This window comes from Gossypium raimondii, chromosome 11 (assembly GCF_025698545.1).
Source record: "Gossypium raimondii isolate GPD5lz chromosome 11, ASM2569854v1, whole genome shotgun sequence".
NCBI lineage: Eukaryota > Viridiplantae > Streptophyta > Magnoliopsida > Malvales > Malvaceae > Gossypium > Gossypium raimondii.
In genome coordinates this window covers 11,568,082-11,587,198 of record NC_068575.1, presented here as the reverse complement: position 1 = coordinate 11,587,198, position 19,117 = coordinate 11,568,082, and the positions used below count along the sequence as shown (strand labels likewise).

General features: G+C 35.5%; 2 protein-coding genes across 2 annotated transcripts; both read left to right on the top strand.

The window, feature by feature from the left end:
- Window positions 1-3,424: 3,424 nt before the first annotated feature.
- LOC105804648 (putative calcium-transporting ATPase 13, plasma membrane-type) lies at window positions 3,425-6,977 on the top strand. The gene is made up of 2 exons (XM_012637343.2): window positions 3,425-3,978; window positions 4,080-6,977. The coding sequence occupies exons 1-2, from the start codon at window positions 3,624-3,626 to the stop codon at window positions 6,779-6,781; spliced, it is 3,057 nt and encodes a 1,018-aa protein (XP_012492797.1). The 5' UTR covers window positions 3,425-3,623; the 3' UTR covers window positions 6,782-6,977.
- Window positions 6,978-14,090: 7,113 nt separating this feature from the next.
- On the top strand, window positions 14,091-17,735 carry LOC105804649 (calcium-transporting ATPase 12, plasma membrane-type). Its single transcript, XM_012637345.2, has one exon. The coding sequence runs from the start codon at window positions 14,469-14,471 to the stop codon at window positions 17,481-17,483; it is 3,015 nt and encodes a 1,004-aa protein (XP_012492799.1). The 5' UTR covers window positions 14,091-14,468; the 3' UTR covers window positions 17,484-17,735.
- The last annotated feature ends 1,382 nt before the right edge of the window (window positions 17,736-19,117 follow it).

The window sequence follows — 19,117 nt, the reverse complement described above, 5'->3', positions numbered from 1 at the left end:
AAATTCGTTCACCAAATTCAACCGATTTCATCACATGATCACCATTATATCTTCATTGATGAAAACAATCATTACTAAAATTAGTAATTATTAATATTATGGTCACGTTAGATTTGTATAATCCATAGAACCTTAGTGAAGGGTATCATTTACTCTTTTAATTGAGTTATGATTTCATTATTGTGAGTGAAGTCATACCATAAAGAAGTCATGTACCCAACATGCAATTTTCGGCCAACTACCATGAGAGTGTCGATTTCCAATATATCAATGTACATAAGTTACACACACATGATTATTCACTTATTTGGGATTTAAGTAAGTCACACTACATAAATTCATAAATGGATATAGAATAAATTCAATTTAGGTCATTCCAAATAATCACATATATATGCCTTCATATTTGGAAGTCAATCTAACACCAATAGCTTAGACAAATTATTTCCCCAATTCGACTTATAAATGACATAATAGTCGTAACATGAATGATTTACTCAATTTGATTTCATGAACTCTTACCAATTTCGATCACCTATTATACTTCTTGCATCATAATCTCATTATATAATACAATTTATTATTTGTTAAACTTATTTACGCTAAAAACACAAATCTTTAACAAATTTAAGGTGTTTTCTATTTCAACCTTACTTCTTACCATAATTCACTAATATATTTGTCTTCAGCAATTTTGTGTATAAGAGGGCATTGCATTTTCAAGCTGGTTTACCTGTCAAGTTTTGGGGTGAGTGTGTTTTAGTCGCTACGTATCTTATTAATCATACCTCTCTGTCTTTGTTGTCTGGCAAAAGTCGTTTCCACTAAACTCTATTACTCTTATTTACGTGTTTTAATTAGATGTTTCTATTCTTCCTAGATCCACTGATAAATTCCATGAAGGAGCTGATCTGTGTGTCTGTTTGGGATATCCTTATGGTTGAAAGGGATACCTTGCAGTCAGCCTATTCTGTATTAAGGGATGTTATATTTCATGAAATAATTTTTCCTTTCAACGTCCAATTGTTTAAATCACCACTAAAACGTTTTCCAAATCCAATCCTAACCAACCTCGGGGAGATTAATTTTCATGTCAACTTAACAGGCCTTTATCAGCCACCGCTGTTGTAGCTTTCTTTGGTATCAGCCTTACCCATGCTCTCACTATGTTACTTATGATAAATTGCTCAAGTATCACCAATCTTTGCTACTCCATATAAAACTCTATTTGGCAACCTGGTTCCCTATCAAAGGTCTCGGTACTCTTAAAATATTCCTTGGGTTTGGAGGCTTCTAAAAATTTCGATGGCATTGTTGTATCCCAACGCAAATGTGCATTACTCATCTCGGTTGAAACTGGTATGGCAGCCTCTTAAGAGTGTGTAGCATTACGATTCCTAATCTTTATTTTTTAGATAAATATTTAGAACTATTCATAACTCTTCCCCAACCCTTAAATAAGAGAATAATGTGTTTCAGCGCACTCGAACTCACGTTCTCTTATACTAACAACAATACCGATACTAACTAAATAAAAAAAACTATCTTTCCTTTTTCTAAATAATAATAATATCTTTAATTTTTAAAATAAATATATTCTTCTTTTTCATAGTTTTGTTTCCACCCACGCTATGTGTCATGTGTCTGGCAATCTAGCATATATGAAGCTTGAGAACAAATTAAGAAAAATTCTATAACCCATTCATTCAGGGCCAAAGACAGGAATTTTTTTAGGGGTTGATAATCTATATGTTTATAATTTTTAAAGGGTTAAATCAAATTTGTATCTTTTTTTAAAGGGGCAAAGTATAATTTTACATTTACTAATATAATTTAAAATTTTAAAATTTGTAAAGGATTTAAATGTAGAATTGGCAGCCGCTGAATTTATCATAATTTTCTGGTCAATAAAATCTTTTTAATACGTGAAAAGAATCATGTCATCATAGACTTAGAGTCTGATCCTCCTTAACAGCTAACATTGAACTTTGTTTGTTTCATCCAATGTAAAATATGGCTTCAAGATCAATTAGTGTTTCAACTATGGAACAAGTAAAGCATTTTTCTTTACTACTTTGTTTTCTTCTTTATCTTGGTTGAAAACTATTGCATCTGTCAGCTTCATTTAACTTTAATAAAAGAATAATAAAGGAGTGTAGAGTAAATTAAAATTTTGCTTCTACTTTGGTGGGTCATATTTCTGTTTAAAAATTGAAATTGAATAGATTAGATTAGGAATTAATCAGGGTAAAGGGTTAAATCAATTCACCTACAAATCACTCGAAATTGTTTTTTTTATATATATTTTTCAATTAAATTAGATAGATTTATCAAATCCAACACTTATTCAATTATGAAAATCTTAGTTACAAAAATGAAAAGATTTAATCAATTATAAAATAAAATTGTTTTTATTCAAAATTATGTAAATATTAATATTTTTAAACTGATATAAAATTTTGAATTAAGTTAGTTAAATCCAATCTAAATTTAAATGCATTAATAAAAAAATTAAATTTAAATAAAAGGAAAATAATTTTCTTGAAGCGAGGACGTATATTCAAGTTAAAGAAAAATTAATATTCCACCCAAGCCATGAGCAAGTTTATAATTTAAGACCATAAGAATTTCCTTTCCCTAGAGTGCAAGGCACTCAGTCGCATGGTTGAGTAAAGTGGGTTCTTATATCTTTACCACACTTTCACTCAAGCAGTAATATTCATCAACAATTTACCTCCCTTGAAAGAAGTATATTTAAAATGATAGCCAAAACCAAATTACTACTAATTCTTTCATCATGTTCTTTCAATCAAACAAATCAATCAAATAAGATTACTTCGAGATTTTTAGTTTAATTTAACACATACATAACGTAATATTCCATACTCGACCCGATCGCTATAGGATGTCATATTTGTTGTCAAAACAATTACGACAAATCATATATATAATTATCGATATTTTATAATCAGTTATCTGTATAAAAGCGTGATTTATACACAATAAATGATCATTTCGAGCCAAGTATAAACTTAAGAAAATTTAATATCATCTCGAAATTAAATAATGACCCAAATGTCAAGATTTCAAAATATGATGACAAATAACCTTCGATAAATCCTAATCACCTTCCTCCTCATTTTAAATCCAAAATTCATTACGTATACATATGGCACGAAATACAAAATGTGTGACTAAACTATTTCCCTTCAACTAGACTGCCTTGGAAGTTCTCTCATCTAATTTTCATGAATGTAATTAATAATTCTTTCTACGTTTTTTTTTCTAAGTAATTAATGTTTTAGTTCATATATTTACAACGAAAAGGATCATAAGTATCTCTCCAGTAAGAGAATAATTCATGTTAATCATCTTACAACTGACCCAAAAAGTTTTGAAGTAATAGGGAATATACTAAACTTGCTAACTTAACCTTTAAAAGAACGATTTATTAGTATATTTTTTCCTCTATGATCGGATTGTTATCTGTTTAGCAATAGGAAGCTGCAATGTAGATTCCTCGAACGTGTTTACTTCATTCATCTCGTATCTCTTTTAAAACCTATGCCCTTGAAAGAAAAAAATAGAAATCTCCCTTGTTTGCTCATTTAGTTTGTTGATCAATGTCTTTGAGGTTGCGAAAGCCGAGCGAACCCACCATGCATCGCCAGGTGGAGCCTTCGAAAAGCTCTGTACGAAGGTGGCGAGTGGCGGTTACAGCCATAAGCGTCACTAGGTTTCTTGTGGGGTTGACTAAGAAAGTGGCTGAAAAGAATGCGGAGCTCTTGCGGTCTCTCTCTTTCGTTACCATCGACGTTGAAGGAAGTGGCGATGAACGTGTTCCGATTCTCGACGTTGATCCTCAAGGACTTGCTAAGATGGTGAAAGACAAGAGCTTCCAAAGCTTGAACGATCAGTATGGTGGAGTTAAACAGGTTGCTACTCTCCTTCAAACTGATTTCAAAACAGGAATCCCAGGTAATTAATCTATTTATTTTTCAAAAATTATATATTTGCATAGGATTTACATAGGTTGACATTCTGTAATATTGTTTGTTGGTAACTTTTGGTAACCACAGGTGATGATAATGACCTTGCTCTTCGAACCAAGGTTTTTGGTGCAAATAAGTACCAGAAACAGCCTGCAAAAAGTTTCTTTAGCTTTGTTCTGGAAGCATTTAAAGACACCATCATCATCATTTTATTGGTCTGCGCTGTCCTCTCTTTAGCCTTCGGAATCAAACAGCATGGCCTCAAGGAAGGGTGGTACGATGGTGGGAGCATCATTGTAGCCGTTGTGCTTGTCGTCGTCGTCTCCGCCGTGAGTAATTACAGGCAAAGTAAACAATTCGAGGAGCTTTCTCATGAAACCAATGACATACGCGTGCAAGTGGTACGAAACCGAAGATACCAACCTGTGTCGATCTTTGAGCTGGTGGTCGGCGATATTGTGTCTTTGAAGACCGGTGATCAGATTCCAGCCGATGGTTTGTTCGTCGAGGGCCATTCGTTGAAGGTCGATGAGTCTAGCATGACTGGAGAGAGTGACCATGTTGAAGTTAATGAAAAGAAGAACCCATTTTTGCTGTCTGGTACGAAGGTCACTGATGGCCATGGGTACATGCTAGTCACTGCTGTTGGAATGAACACTGCATGGGGTGAGATGATGAGTTCCATAAGGCGTGATTTGAACGAGGAGACCCCTTTACAAGTCCGACTCAGCAAGCTGACTTCTTACATTGGGAACATTGGATTATCTGTAGCAGTTCTTGTTCTGTTGGTTCTGCTTATCCGTTACTTTACGGGTCACACAAAAGCTGAGAACGGAAGAAGTGCATTCAATGGGAGCAGGACCAAGTTCGATGATGTAATGAACTCGGTTGTTAGTATTATTGCAGCAGCTGTCACCATTGTAGTTGTGGCCATTCCAGAGGGTTTGCCTTTAGCTGTTACTCTAACTCTGGCTTATTCAATGAAGAGGATGATGAGGGACCATGCCATGGTAAGGAAACTCTCTGCTTGTGAAACCATGGGCTCAGCCACCATAATCTGCACTGATAAAACCGGCACTCTTACATTAAACGAGATGAAGGTTACTGAGTTTTGGCTTGGAAAGGAACCTATTGATAATTCTATGAGCTCTGAAATAGCACCTAATGTCCTCCAGTTACTAAGTGAAGGGGTTGGTTTAAACACGACAGGTACTGTTTATAAACCTGAGCCCACATCAGTTCCTGAGATTTATGGTAGTCCAACTGAGAAAGCAATACTCTCTTGGGCTCTGAATGATATGGGGTTGAACATTGATGAATCAAAACAAAGTTGTGAAATCATCCATGTTGAGGCCTTCAATTCAGAGAAAAAGAGGAGTGGAGTTTTGATAAGGAGAAGCAATAACAAAAGAGTGCTAGCTACTCATTGGAAAGGAGCTGCGGAAATGCTACTAGCCATGTGTTCATGTTATTGTGACAAAAAAGGGGTATTAAAGTTCATGAATGAAGATGAAAGAGCACACATTGGAATGGTTATTGAGAGTATGGCAGCTAAAAGCCTGAGATGTATTGCCTTTGCAACTTCGGATGTAACAGTGACAGATGGAAATGAAGAGAATCATACAAAGCTTGAAGAAACAGGACTGACTTGGTTGGGTCTTGTTGGCCTCAAGGATCCATGTCGGCCAGGTGTCAAACAAGCAGTAGAATCTTGCAAGAAAGCTGGAGTAAGCATCAAAATGATCACTGGGGACAACATGCATACGGCAAGGGCCATAGCTTTTGAATGTGGAATCCTCAATTCCGAAAGCAGTTTACACAATGAAGCTGTGGTTGAAGGTGTGCAATTTAGAAATTACTCAGAGGAAGAAAGAAGGCAAAAGATCGAAACTATTCGAGTAATGGCAAGATCTTCGCCTTTCGACAAACTTCTAATGGTACAGTGCTTGAAGCAGAAGGGTCATGTAGTAGCAGTCACTGGAGATGGTACAAATGATGCTCCTGCTTTAAAAGAAGCTGATATTGGACTTTCCATGGGCATTCAAGGAACTGAAGTTGCAAAAGAGAGCTCAGATATCGTCATTTTGGACGATAACTTCACCTCTGTGGCAACAGTTTTAAGATGGGGTCGATGCGTGTACAACAACATCCAAAAGTTTATTCAGTTTCAGCTGACAGTGAATGTTGCAGCCTTGGTCATCAATTTCATTGCTGCTGTATCTTCTGGAGATGTACCATTAACTGCAGTCCAACTATTGTGGGTGAACCTTATAATGGACACTTTGGGTGCACTGGCCTTGGCTACCGAGCAACCCACTAATGATCTCATGGACAAGCGACCTGTGGGTAGAACCGAGCCACTTATAACAAAAGTTATGTGGAGGAACCTCATTGCTCAAGCACTCTATCAGGTAGCTATCCTACTGATTTTACAATTTAAAGGCAAATCCATTTTTGGTGTGCCGGAGGAGGTCAAGGATACCCTGATATTCAATACATTTGTTCTCTGCCAAATCTTTAATGAGTTCAATGCAAGAAATATGGATAAGAAGAACATATTCAAGGGGATACATAAGAACAGGTTGTTTTTGGCCATTATCGGAATCACCTTGGTCTTACAAGCAATAATGGTGGAGTTTCTTCAGAGGTTTGCCAATACTGAGAGGCTAAGCTGGGAGCAGTGGGGGGCTTGCATTGGCATTGCTGCTCTGACTTGGCCCATTGGTTGGATTGTTAAGTGTATTCCTGTTGACAAGAAGGTTCAAACACGAAGTTCTGCTGCTTCATGAAGTTCATAGCTAAGATGTTTGTTTTTTTCTTTTTGTTAAATTGACAAATTAGCCATGGATTATTTCATTCTAGAAAAATTTGTAATTTTATAAGACATTCCTGTGCACTCATAACGTAGTTTGTGCTTGTTAGTAACATAAAGATTTGTTCAAACTATAAAATTTTAATGTTATTAGTGGGTTTGGGTTGAAGAAATTGGCCATTAAAACAGCACTGTAATCAAGATTTGGCTGCAAGATGCTGATGCTGACAAAGCCAAACCTCAGACTATAAAAATAGAAGAGTAAAGTTGAAGCATATGAAAAAGATAAAAAGCAGATTCCAAGACAACCTGTTGAAATGGATGTAAAGTGTTTATGCGTTGAGTGTTGGATGATATCGGAATCCTACACTTCAGACCCCCACTATGGAAGACAACAAAACTGGGGAATTTATAGGTGAGTATCTTTACTTTACTCAACTTACAAAGTTACTCCATGTAGTTTAATTTTAGTTAATTTAATCACTGCATTTTAGGTGTTTGTAAATATCAGTTAAATTGTTATTATTTAATTTTACAATTTAAAAGGATTTTTATAATTTATAGAGAAATCCATCATTATATATGCCTGCAAAAGCTAATTTTATAATTTTTCTTTTGTGATTTTGTATTTTGATTAATTTGTTAAAGTTATAACTTTTTAATACGTTTTATACCTTTTTTTATATAATTTTGTAAAATTTCTTATTTTTTACATTTTAATAATTTTATAATATTTTGAATCACATTTAGAATAAACCTGAATAAATAAATCTTTAGATTAAATGAATTTGGATGATCATTTATTCTAAATGTGCACTTTTAATATATTTTTAAATTTTTAAAATTTAAATCTATATTGACATGACATGCTACATGTCATCATCTGATAGGTTTATTTTACAATGTTTTTTATTTTAACGATTAATGTAGTCAAAGGCGAAAATCATTAACGAAGAGACTTAATTAATTTTTTAAATTACCAACAAGAGCTCAATTGGTACGAATTAAAACGAGTCACAAATGATTTTTTTTCCTTAAAAAGCCTTCAAACCTACAAGTCAAACTAAAACTAATAAAACTAATGGGGTCTTAGTATAGTTGGCTTAAGTATCTAAGTTCGAGACTCACCATTCACAATTAATTGTGTAGGTCTTTGGGTCTACCATGTGTTGTAGTCATGTGCGAGTTTTAGTCGAAGTAGCCAATTTGTAAGGATTGTTTCAGGTTGTAGCTTGTAATTGTTTGATACTTTATTTTAGTTCTTAGTTCATTTATGTTATAATAATTGATTTTACATTTAGAGGTTATTTGAACATGTATTTATACTTGTTGAGTATTTCAGAGTATGTTCCCTTTAGATGGTTGAGCTATATATTTATATGATCTGATTATTGCTCATGGATGTTATGTCATAGGTAGGGAAACGTATTCTATTCTAGAGTTTACACGTGTTCGCAAGATGTGAGTTTGCCTATATGGTTGTGTGAAACCACATCTGACCATCCCATGAGAGTATGCGAACACCTCACGTGCGAACCCAAAATGTAAACCACATAAAGTGCAGATCAAAACACGATTAGGTCTGGAATCAAGTATCCAATCGGAGTATTATAACAATACTTATGCTTTGATTGTACCATACTAGAAAACTTAAAAAAAATAAATTATATTTTTACATACACAATCTATAATCATATATTAAATTATTTTTCTCTAATTTTTTGGAAAGACATTACTATATCAACGTATTTAAATAATTGCCAGCATAAAAGCTATGTTGAGTAAGATTTGAATACATAAATATATCAATATATTTAACACAAATATTTAGAAAAAAAAGTCTTAACAGGTGAAAATTAAGATAAATTTATAAAACTTTAAACATAAAAAATACATTTTCTTTATTTTTCTCTCCCCTCTTTAATTTTTCATTCATCCACAATCTCAAATGTAAAAAGAAAAGGAAAAGAAAGCACTTTTATTATGCATCTTCTCTTTGTAGTTGTTATAGATTATAGATATATAACAGGAATAATTTTGGTTGTGTTTTCTCATTTCTGCGCACCTACTGCCTTTAGGAAACTATCTGGAAATTTTGATATAATGAAGGAAGGAGGATAATTCAACGCAAGAGGTGTAGATGGGTTGGATCAGGTTTAAGTATGATATTAATATACTTTATATTTATTTCGAATACTGCATAGTCCGAGATATGAATCTAAAATTTTATCCAAACTTACACATATTTGCAAAAGATTACTCAAATCCATTTTAAGCTCTCCCATGTTAGTTTTAAATTTTATTTTAAAAAATTATATTAATTTAATTTAATACTTTTTAATTTATTGAATTTTTTTATATAGTCATCTTAACATTATTTTAATGTTTACATTAGAGTAGTATTATATATTTAGTATATGTTTATTTTTTTTAATATGTTATTAATTACATAATATAAAATATTATAAACTTTAACATGTGCTATACTCGAGCCTTGAATGTTAAGACTGAGCCCAACCCATATCTTAAACAGATCTTTTTTTTTGTCCAAGTCCATTTTCAAGCATAATATTTCTTCCTAAACCCTCCCAAATTTCGGATAAACCTTCCTAAACCCATATTTTAAATAGCTCAACCCATGGACAGATCTAATTCAAGGTATATGGATTCTTTTTTACAATTCACGCATTATTGATACTATGGGTAGGAGCATAATAATTCGAAATATATAATTCTCTTTTATAAGGGTTAAACATAAAATTGGTACCCAAACTTGTGTACTTCTCCCAGATTGATACATATGGCTTTTTTTGTCCCAGATTAGTACCCGAACTTTTTTTCTGTCCACTAGTTTGGTACCTGAGACTAACAATGTTAATTTTTTGTTGACGTGACAGCACTGACCAATCACACACCACCACATGGCATCTTATTTGGCGCTCTTTTTTTATTATTCTCTTTTTTATCTTCCCTTCTTCTTTTCACTTTTTTCTTTTTCTTTTTTCTGGGTGTGCCTCTTCATCTCCCATTTCTGAGCTTCATGGCCATCACACCATTTTCTTTCACTTTCCTCCCATCCAAACACCTACCACTTCATTCCCAGCAACAATGAAGACGACTTCTCGACCAGTTCCAAACCCAGGTAAAGTACAACAAGATCTAAATACAAATACACTATTAATTTCGATTCAAAATCAAAGTAGCATAAAGTAAACAAAAACAAATACAAGCCTTTCATTGTTTCTGGTTTTAGACCCTAAAATCACTTCCGAATGGCACTGACTTGATTCACTTCTGAACCCTCTGTTGCCTTGGCTTGTTTCCGACTTGCTTTGTAATCGAGTTGTCTCTTTTCTTGAAACTTTTACCTCGGCTTCCGTCGCTTCTTAACTTGAATCGTTACACTCGTTGGTTCATCTCGTTGGCAAGAAGTCTCCGCTCTAACTTGCCCAAATTTTGACTTGTTTCTTTTTTAATCGTCTTGATTCTCACACCTTGGCTTCGTATTGCCCACAGTCCCTTAGCCTCCTTGCTTATGAACTTTGAAAGGGCCCTTACGACCTTGCCAAGCCAACAAGTCAGAATTTAAAACACTATCAAAGTATTCGCAATGTACCTTACTCGCAGCACTTACTCGCCCTGACTTTTTTGCATCGCTCCCTTTTTCTTGAATCCCGATGCACAACCCACTTTTCCCAAAGGTGTCGGCTCTATAGTTGAATCCGCTTGTTTCATATCGAACTTTTGCACCACTAACACTTCCGAAGGAGCTTTCGTAACTTTTTGTTCCATCGAGTCAATGTTCCTCCCATATGAAACATCATCGACTAGTTGGATTGACGACAACACCTTTGCCCCCACCTTCATATCTCGATACATCGGCACAACAATTTTTGTCAACGGACCAGTGATAATATGAATTTCATTGGCCCATAAAAATAGAACTTTTTGAATTCTATCAATGAAGTTTAAGCCAAGTACATAATCATAATCATCTAATTGAATTACCTCAAAGTCTTCATTGTCTTTCCATTCACCGATTTGTAGCTCCACATTATGAACCACTCCCAAAGTTGGGGCCTCCTTAGAATTTACTGTCTTGATCTTCTTATTCTATTTTTTAATCGACAAACCAAGCTTCCTCGCAACCTTTTCTGATATGAACAAGTCCGATGCTCCCGTATCAATAAGACCACTCCGTTTCTGACCCGAAATGTTAATGTTTACAAACATCAACCCTTCTTCACCATTCCTTCTCTTTGGAATGAGTACCATCGAATTAACCGTCGATGTTTTTTTCTCAATAGGCTTTACCTCTTCTGGCTCATCATTCCTCTTGATAGCCGAAACTGAAGATACCTTTGGGCAGTCCCTCTTCATGTGCAATCCCTTACAAAAGTAGCATCGTAATTTTTCCCTCTTTTCTTTCGGGTTATTAGGTCTCCACTTTCTATTTCATGGTTTCCTATCATCACCATCGTTGCTACTACCGTTGCCATCATAGCTATGTCCTTCTTCATCTTCCTCATGGTACCCACCACTGCACCTCCTGTTGGGCTTGGAAGATTTAAACATGTCCCTTCTCGGCGTAAGTTCTACTATGGACTCTACTACCATCATGGCATTGGTAAGTTCCTGAACTCCTTGACGTTTCAATTCTTGCTTCGCCGATGGTTTCAACCCATCCGTAAATGAGAAAAATACTTCATTCTTGCTAAATTCAAATATCTGGAGCATGAGTTCACTGAACTCCCACACATACTCCCTAACCATGCCTCGTTGCGTAAACTATCGCAACTTTGCTCGAACTTCATTCTCGGCATACTCGGGGTAAAACTGTACTTTAAATTCTTTTTAGAACTCCTCCCAAGTCCCAATCTCAATCCACCACGTCTCACATCAGTGGACCTACGTCGCCACCATAACAAAGCAGTGTCAGTAAAATACATAGCAACAGTATTTACCTTTGTGACATTATCCTCGATGTTCATCGCACGGAAGTATTACTCCATGACCCAAAGAAAGTTGTCCACTTCACTTGCGGACCTTGCCCCTTTAAACGCTTTCGGCTTTGGCACATCCATCGCTTGTGGCTTCGACTTTGAAGCCAACATTCCATTTCTTATGGCAGCCTTGAAAATCTTGAGCTCCCCCTTAAGCTCATTGATCTCCTCCTTTAAAGCTGTCACCATAGCCTCGAGAGTATCGTCCTTCTCAGCCAGCTTATTTTCTGAGGAACCGATAGTATCCCACACAAATTCCCTGTGTTGCTCTTGCATTGTTCGTAACCCATCATTGAGTCTATCATCAACATCATCGATCCTCTCTTTGACGTCCCGTATGGGCTCCTCGAGAGTGACGGCTCAATCCTCCAAAGCTGACAATAAGTCTCTTGATCGACTCACTTTTTTGCCCTTCCTTGGGTCTCAATTGGTTCACTCTAACCAATAACATCTTTCAACATCCCAACAGTGCCTTCGAACCAAAAGCTCTGACACCAACTGTCATGAGGCTAGATTTTTCGTCTTGCGATTTGTGCGGCTTTAGACGATCCGTTCGTCCAAACTCGCCTAAGTCAGCCTTACTCAAGTGAGAATTCCTTAAGAACTCCTCCAAGGCACTAAGTAGAAGAGCGAAAATGATTTATGCCAAAAGAAGAACAACAAAAGAATAAGAGAAAGCCACAGAAAAGAACACACAAGGTGTTTGAGTAAATGCTCTCTAAATTCTATTACTCTTAAGAGTTCAATATACAATGGAATGAGTACAAATGAGGAAGAGGCTCTCTATTTATAGTTGAGCTCCCCCAAAACTGACGGTCAAGATGCATTTACATCAACGGACGAGATTAACCATATCCCTTTATTTTAAGGATTTACAAGATATGCCATATCAAATCTAATCTAATCTTTACAAGATATGATTCCCTCAATGTTCTAAGATTAGTTACCAAATTAGCCTAAGTTGTCATATCTTCATTATCAAGCCAACCAGGCTTCAATCTGATAGGCTTCTCCAACTGTTCTTTGAATCGGGCCAGTTCTCGTGGGCTAAATGATCCCCATCTTATCGACAGACCTCTATGGGGCGCATCTTGTGTCTTGGTCATGGGCTTTGCACTTTGCCCTATGACACTAGAGCAAGCCCAGTAATTAATTATTCGCATTTTGTAGGCTTATTAAGAGGGTAGATGTTGGCTTCGAGTTTTAATGTTGCTCCATACCGAATGTGAGGACCAAATAATAGCCAAATTGACAAAAAGTATCAACATTGAGGGCTAAATTTGACATTATGCCATATTTTTATTATAATTTAAGTTTATATATTACATATATCATAATATTAATGAATTTAAATATAATTTAAATGCATATTTTCTACTTTATAACATCATGTTTAAAATAGACATTTTTCCTTCTCAAAATTATTTTTAACAACAATACTAAACATTGTCAAACTTTTCAAAAACACTTTTCGCGTTCAACCCTAATAATAAACAAATCCAAAATACAACTATTACAGAAAATAATTAAAATATTATAAGATATTAAAAAATAATGCAAAGATAGTATCCATATATAAATGTCTCAATAAACAAGTATCACAGATTATTAATATATCAAAATTTATATAACTATAAAAATTAAGATTTTGATAGAGCAAAATAAATTTATAAGAGGTGAATAAATATATATATATATATATATATATATATATATATATGAATAGAATGTCAATTTTTTAAAGGAATTATAGCATTTCATGTTTGTATGAATTTTAAATGATTAAATCAAATTTTATCATTTTAGAGGGTTAAAGTATAATTTTATCTTTATTAATTTAAAATTTTAAAATATTAAAAATTTAAATAGAAAATTTTTATTTTAGAAGAGATGTATAATATAATATAATATAATATACATGTATTCATATACACGATTTGAAACAAAAGAAACCCTTCGAGTTCGCTTTTATGCCCTGTTTTTTTTTCCTTTCGTTCAAGAAATTGTACGTTATATATATATATAACACTAGTTCTGGTTAAACAAACACACTCAAGAGTCATGACTATAAAAACTGAAAAGAAAAAATGATGGCATTAATTTCCAGGAAAAAGTGTGAGTCCCGTGTATCTTGTTTTTCACTTTGGTTAAAGAATTTATTGATATTCTTATCGTAATTCTTACTACTATTATCATCATTTTATATTGATTTTCTCTCTAAATTTTTAGTTTTCTGTGGATTTTTCACCATCCAATCAATGATCTTTCAGACCCTTGGAATGCTGTCAATCAGGTCATCAATGCTCTCCAAAAGTTTATTCCTTGCCTTCAAAGTATCAGATGAAACTACAAGGAACTTTCTTTGTAACTGAAAGGGAAGGTAATATTAATGAAATATATAAATGCAAAAGTAAATTCCTACTAACTTATCTCTTAACCCTAATTAAATTTTATCTGGAGAAGTTAAAAGGGAAGGCGTCCAAGAAATTTCCAGGAAAATATTGGCAAATTCAGTAAGATTCAGTGTGTACATATATATCTGCAATTATCCTTCCTTCCCATTACAACCAAAGCATTTCCTTCATTTTTGACTTAATCAAGACTTCTTTTACTTCCTTTCCATCACTCATAGTTTTAACCCTTCTTTCCTACCGTTTTAACATGTCGTTAAGACACCGCAACACAGGTTACCCAGAACCAGCCATGTCTGATGGAGAAGATACTCCAATAGTGAAATGCCAGCACCGAAGGTGGCGTTCGGTTTTTGCAGCCATATATTCTGCCAGGATTTTTGTTTCTTTGTACAAGAAAATCATCAACAAGAAACAGATATTGCGTAGTCTGTCCTACATTGCCCTTGATGTACATGACAGTGACTCGAGTGATGATCGCTTACCTTCTCTCAGTGTTGATCAGAAAACACTCACTGAGGTGGTAAGGGAGAAGAGCCTTGGAACCCTAAGTAAACTTGGAGGCGTGAAACAGATTGCTGCAAGTCTTGAAACTGACGAGAAAGATGGTATCAGTACTAATGAAGCTGATCTTGCACATCGGGTCGATGTATTCGGTGCCAACAGGTATCAGAAACCACCTAAAAAAAGCTTCTTTAGCTTTGTTTATGAAGCTTTCAAAGATACCACCATTATCATACTCTTGGTTTGTGCTGTTCTCTCTCTGGGATTTGGCATCAAACAGCATGGCATAACGGATGGAGGGTACGATGGTGGGAGTATTATCATTGCTGTCTTTCTAGTTGTTGCTGTGTCTGCTGTCAGTAACTTTAAGCAAAATAGACAATTCGAGAAACTTTCAAAGGAGAGTAGAGATATAAAAGTGGAAGTAGTGAGAGATGGGCGCCGCCAATTTATATCAGTCTTTGAAGTTGTCGTGGGTGATGTTGTGTGCTTGAAAATTGGTGATCAAATTCCAGCGGATGGATTGTTCTTGGATGGACACTCCTTGAAGGTGGATGAATCTAGCATGACCGGTGAAAGTGACCATGTTGAGATCAATGGCAGCAACAATCCTTTTGTTCTTTCTGGTACAAAGGTCACAAATGGGTTCGGTTCCATGCTTGTTACTTCTGTTGGCATGAACACGGCATGGGGGAAGATGATGAGTTCCATAAACAGTGAGTTAGATGAAGAAACTCCATTACAGGCTCGCCTCAACAAGCTGACTTCTGCAATTGGGAAGATAGGATTGACAGTGGCTGTACTTGTTCTTGCAGTGCTGCTTATTCGTTACTTCACTGGAAACACAAAAGATGACCAGGGAAACAAAGAATATATTCGAGGCAAGACAAAGTTTGACAGCATGATGAACTCAGTCGTGGAGATAATTTCAGCAGCAATTACCATCGTGGTCGTAGCAATTCCAGAAGGTCTTCCTTTGGCAGTGACCCTAACTTTGGCCTATTCTATGAAGCAAATGATGGCTGATCAGGCAATGGTCAGAAAACTTTCAGCTTGCGAGACGATGGGTTCAGCCACAACAATCTGCACAGATAAGACAGGTACCCTTACTTTAAATGAAATGAAGGTTACGGAGTTTTGGCTAGGGAAAGAATTAATGGGGAGTATTTCCTCAGAAATAGCACCTAATGTCCATAAGTTACTGCAACAAGCGGTTGCTCTCAACACAACCGGTACTGTTTATAAGCCAAACTCTAGATCACTTCCTGAAATTTCTGGTAGTCCAACTGAGAAAGCAATTCTCTCTTGGGCTGTCTCAGATTTGGGGATGAACCTAGATGACCCAAAGCAAAACTACGAACTCATCCAAGTAGAGGCCTTCAATTCAGAGAAGAAGAGGAGTGGAGTTCTGATAAGGAGGAACAGTGAGAATGGCGGTGCTACACAGGTGCACTGGAAGGGTGCTGCTGAGATGATCTTGGCCATGTGCTCACAATATTATGATAGAAGTGGTGCAGTTAAAGCCATTGACGAGGAAGAAAGAGTAGAGATGGGGAAAATTATTGAGGATATGGCAGCCAAAAGCTTGAGGTGCATAGCATTTGCACACACAAAATATCCAATAGACAATGAACGAGTTTTGCAAGAAAGTGGACTCATCTTGCTAGGGCTGGTAGGTTTGAAAGACCCATGTCGTCCTGGTGTCAGAACAGCAGTAGAAGCTTGCATAAATGCTGGAGTAAACATCAAGATGATAACTGGAGACAATATCTTCACAGCAAAGGCTATAGCAACTGAATGTGGCATTTTGCAACCCAATGAGGATATGAGTGAAGCTGTAATAGAAGGTGTACAGTTCCGAAATTACTCACCAGAAGAGAGAATGGCTAAGATCAACAGAATTTGTGTAATGGCCAGATCCTCACCTTTTGACAAACTTCTGATGGTACAGTGTCTAAAGCAGAATGGTCATGTTGTAGCAGTCACCGGGGACGGCACCAATGATGCACCAGCTTTAAAGGAAGCAGATATTGGACTTTCGATGGGAATCCAAGGAACAGAAGTTGCCAAGGAAAGCTCAGACATTATCATTTTGGATGATAACTTTACTTCTGTGGTGACTGTTTTAAGGTGGGGTAGGTGTGTCTTCAACAACATTCAGAAATTCATTCAGTTTCAGCTTACAGTGAATATAGCAGCACTAGTCATCAACTTCATTGCTGCAATATCTTCTGGTGAAGTCCCATTGACAGCAGTCCAACTATTGTGGGTGAACTTAATAATGGATACGTTTGGGGCTTTAGCTTTGGCCACTGAGCGACCTACCAATGATCTCATGACAAAGCCACCTGTGGGTCGATCCAAGCCCCTCATATCCAACATCATGTGGAGGAACCTCATTGCTCAAGCCTTGTATCAGGTTGCAGTTCTACTAACCCTTCAGTTCAGGGGAAAATTTATCTTTGATGTGGATGAAAAGGTCAAGAACACACTTATTTTCAACACTTTTGTCCTCTGCCAAGTGGTCAATGAGTTCAATGCCAGAAAACTTGAAAAGAAGAATATATTCCAGGGACTACACAAGAATAAACTCTTTCTAGGGATCATTGCCATAACCATAATTCTTCAAGTGGTAATGGTGGAATTCTTGAAGAGGTTTGCTAACACTCAGAGGCTGAACTGGGGGCAATGGGGTACTTGTATTGGAATTGCAGCTTTGTCCTGGCCACTTGGCTGGCTAGTTAAGTGGATTCCAGCATGAAAAAAAATCCTCTTCTCGGTCACAAGGCTTTTGCATCCAAAAAAAATACCAGTTAGCTCCAATGAGATGCTCCTTTTCATTTATATAGAACCTTAGGAATATCAGTATATAACCTTGGTACAATTTCTTTTATTATTCTAATGCAGTATTTTAATTTCCTTCTGTTCACTATTTATCTCGGTTCTAGTTCATTTTAAGAGTTGAATTTGTAAGCTTCTATGTGAACAATGAAGATATGTATGCATTATAACATGTTTAGCACCACTTAAATCCTCTGCATGTACAAATAAATTACATATGTCGTCAGCTTCTAATGGATAACACTGTTGGCAATGCAGGCTAGGCCTCATATTCTACCACTTATTACTAGACAATACAACATTAAGCTCTTTGCTCTTTCTAGTGGATGTACACAATAATGAGATGAGACTTCCCTCGTGATCCAACAATCTCTTTTAAGAAAAATCTAAGTCTACCATAACTTTATAATGACCAGTTCACAAACATAGACAGTCCGCCATATTATAATTTCATATACTCAGTACATAACACAATCAGTCAATAGGAAAATTTAATTAGCTGTTTCATCGTTCTACTTAAAATTTTCTACCTTCAAGAGAAGAAACCCCTTTTAAATGATTTTGCACTCAGATCACCAGTAGAAGGTGACTAATAAAATTCAACAAGTAGTCAATTAGAAAGCAACAGTATCCACAACAATTCATGGTGTTAGGCACTTCCAGCATTGAAAGAAAAGAAAGAACTATAAGAAGCTTAAAACCATCATCCTCATATAATCTCTAGCTATCTCAACAGCAACATATTGAACCTCACTCCGAATGCCTTGATTGGTTACTAGTGTAAGAACATGAGGAAAAAACTTAATTATTATATATGTATTACAATAGTTAGCCATAGAATAAGGAATAGTTGGTACAAATTTAAACATAAAATTAGAAAGATGAGTAATAACTCTTGAAAAAATAAGACCTCTTCAAAATAAACTAACAATTTTCCTTCTCTTTGCTAAAAATAAGTCATGGGACTGACTAAATATTACCAATTGAATTAGTTTATTGCCAACACATAAATTAAAACTTGTGTAAAAAATAATACTCCTATCAAACATAGCAAAGTTACATTAAGTGCATGACCTATTTATAATCAGTGTGAATGCATAATTTCCACAGTTCATTGGTGCAAGAATGTCAACAATGAAAGGTAACTCATTGATCAGTCCATAAAATTTTAAGGCTTCCATCTCTCACTTGTACTATATCTTTACCACACATCCCAACATAGCATAGCTTTCAAAGAATTTGTCGACGTAAAAGATGCAATGTAAATTTGCTACAATCTAAACAACAGAGCCAGAAGTTTTATCAGCCACCTTATACTCATGCTCTCTTAAGTGGAAACACAATCATTGGTGTCCTAAGTTGTTGGTAAAATATATATATATATGGGGTCCATTATTCACACAAAAAAACAAAAACGAAAAAACAAGTTTGGCAAATTATCGTCAGATATTTGCTTCCTCCAATGTTGCAAAATTGTGATATGACAATATCAACTCCAGCCACTACTATATTGGAGCTTGCACAAGTATACTGTCATAATATGACTCAAGTATT

Coding starts and splice junctions, on each gene's coding strand:
- LOC105804649 (XM_012637345.2), top strand. CDS start 14,469: ATGTCGTTAAGACACCGCAACACAGGTTACCCAGAACCAGCCATGTCT.
- LOC105804648 (XM_012637343.2), top strand. CDS start 3,624: ATGTCTTTGAGGTTGCGAAAGCCGAGCGAACCCACCATGCATCGCCAG. Junction 3,979..4,079: donor TTTCAAAACAGGAATCCCAG/GTAATTAATCTA, acceptor TGGTAACCACAG/GTGATGATAATGACCTTGCT.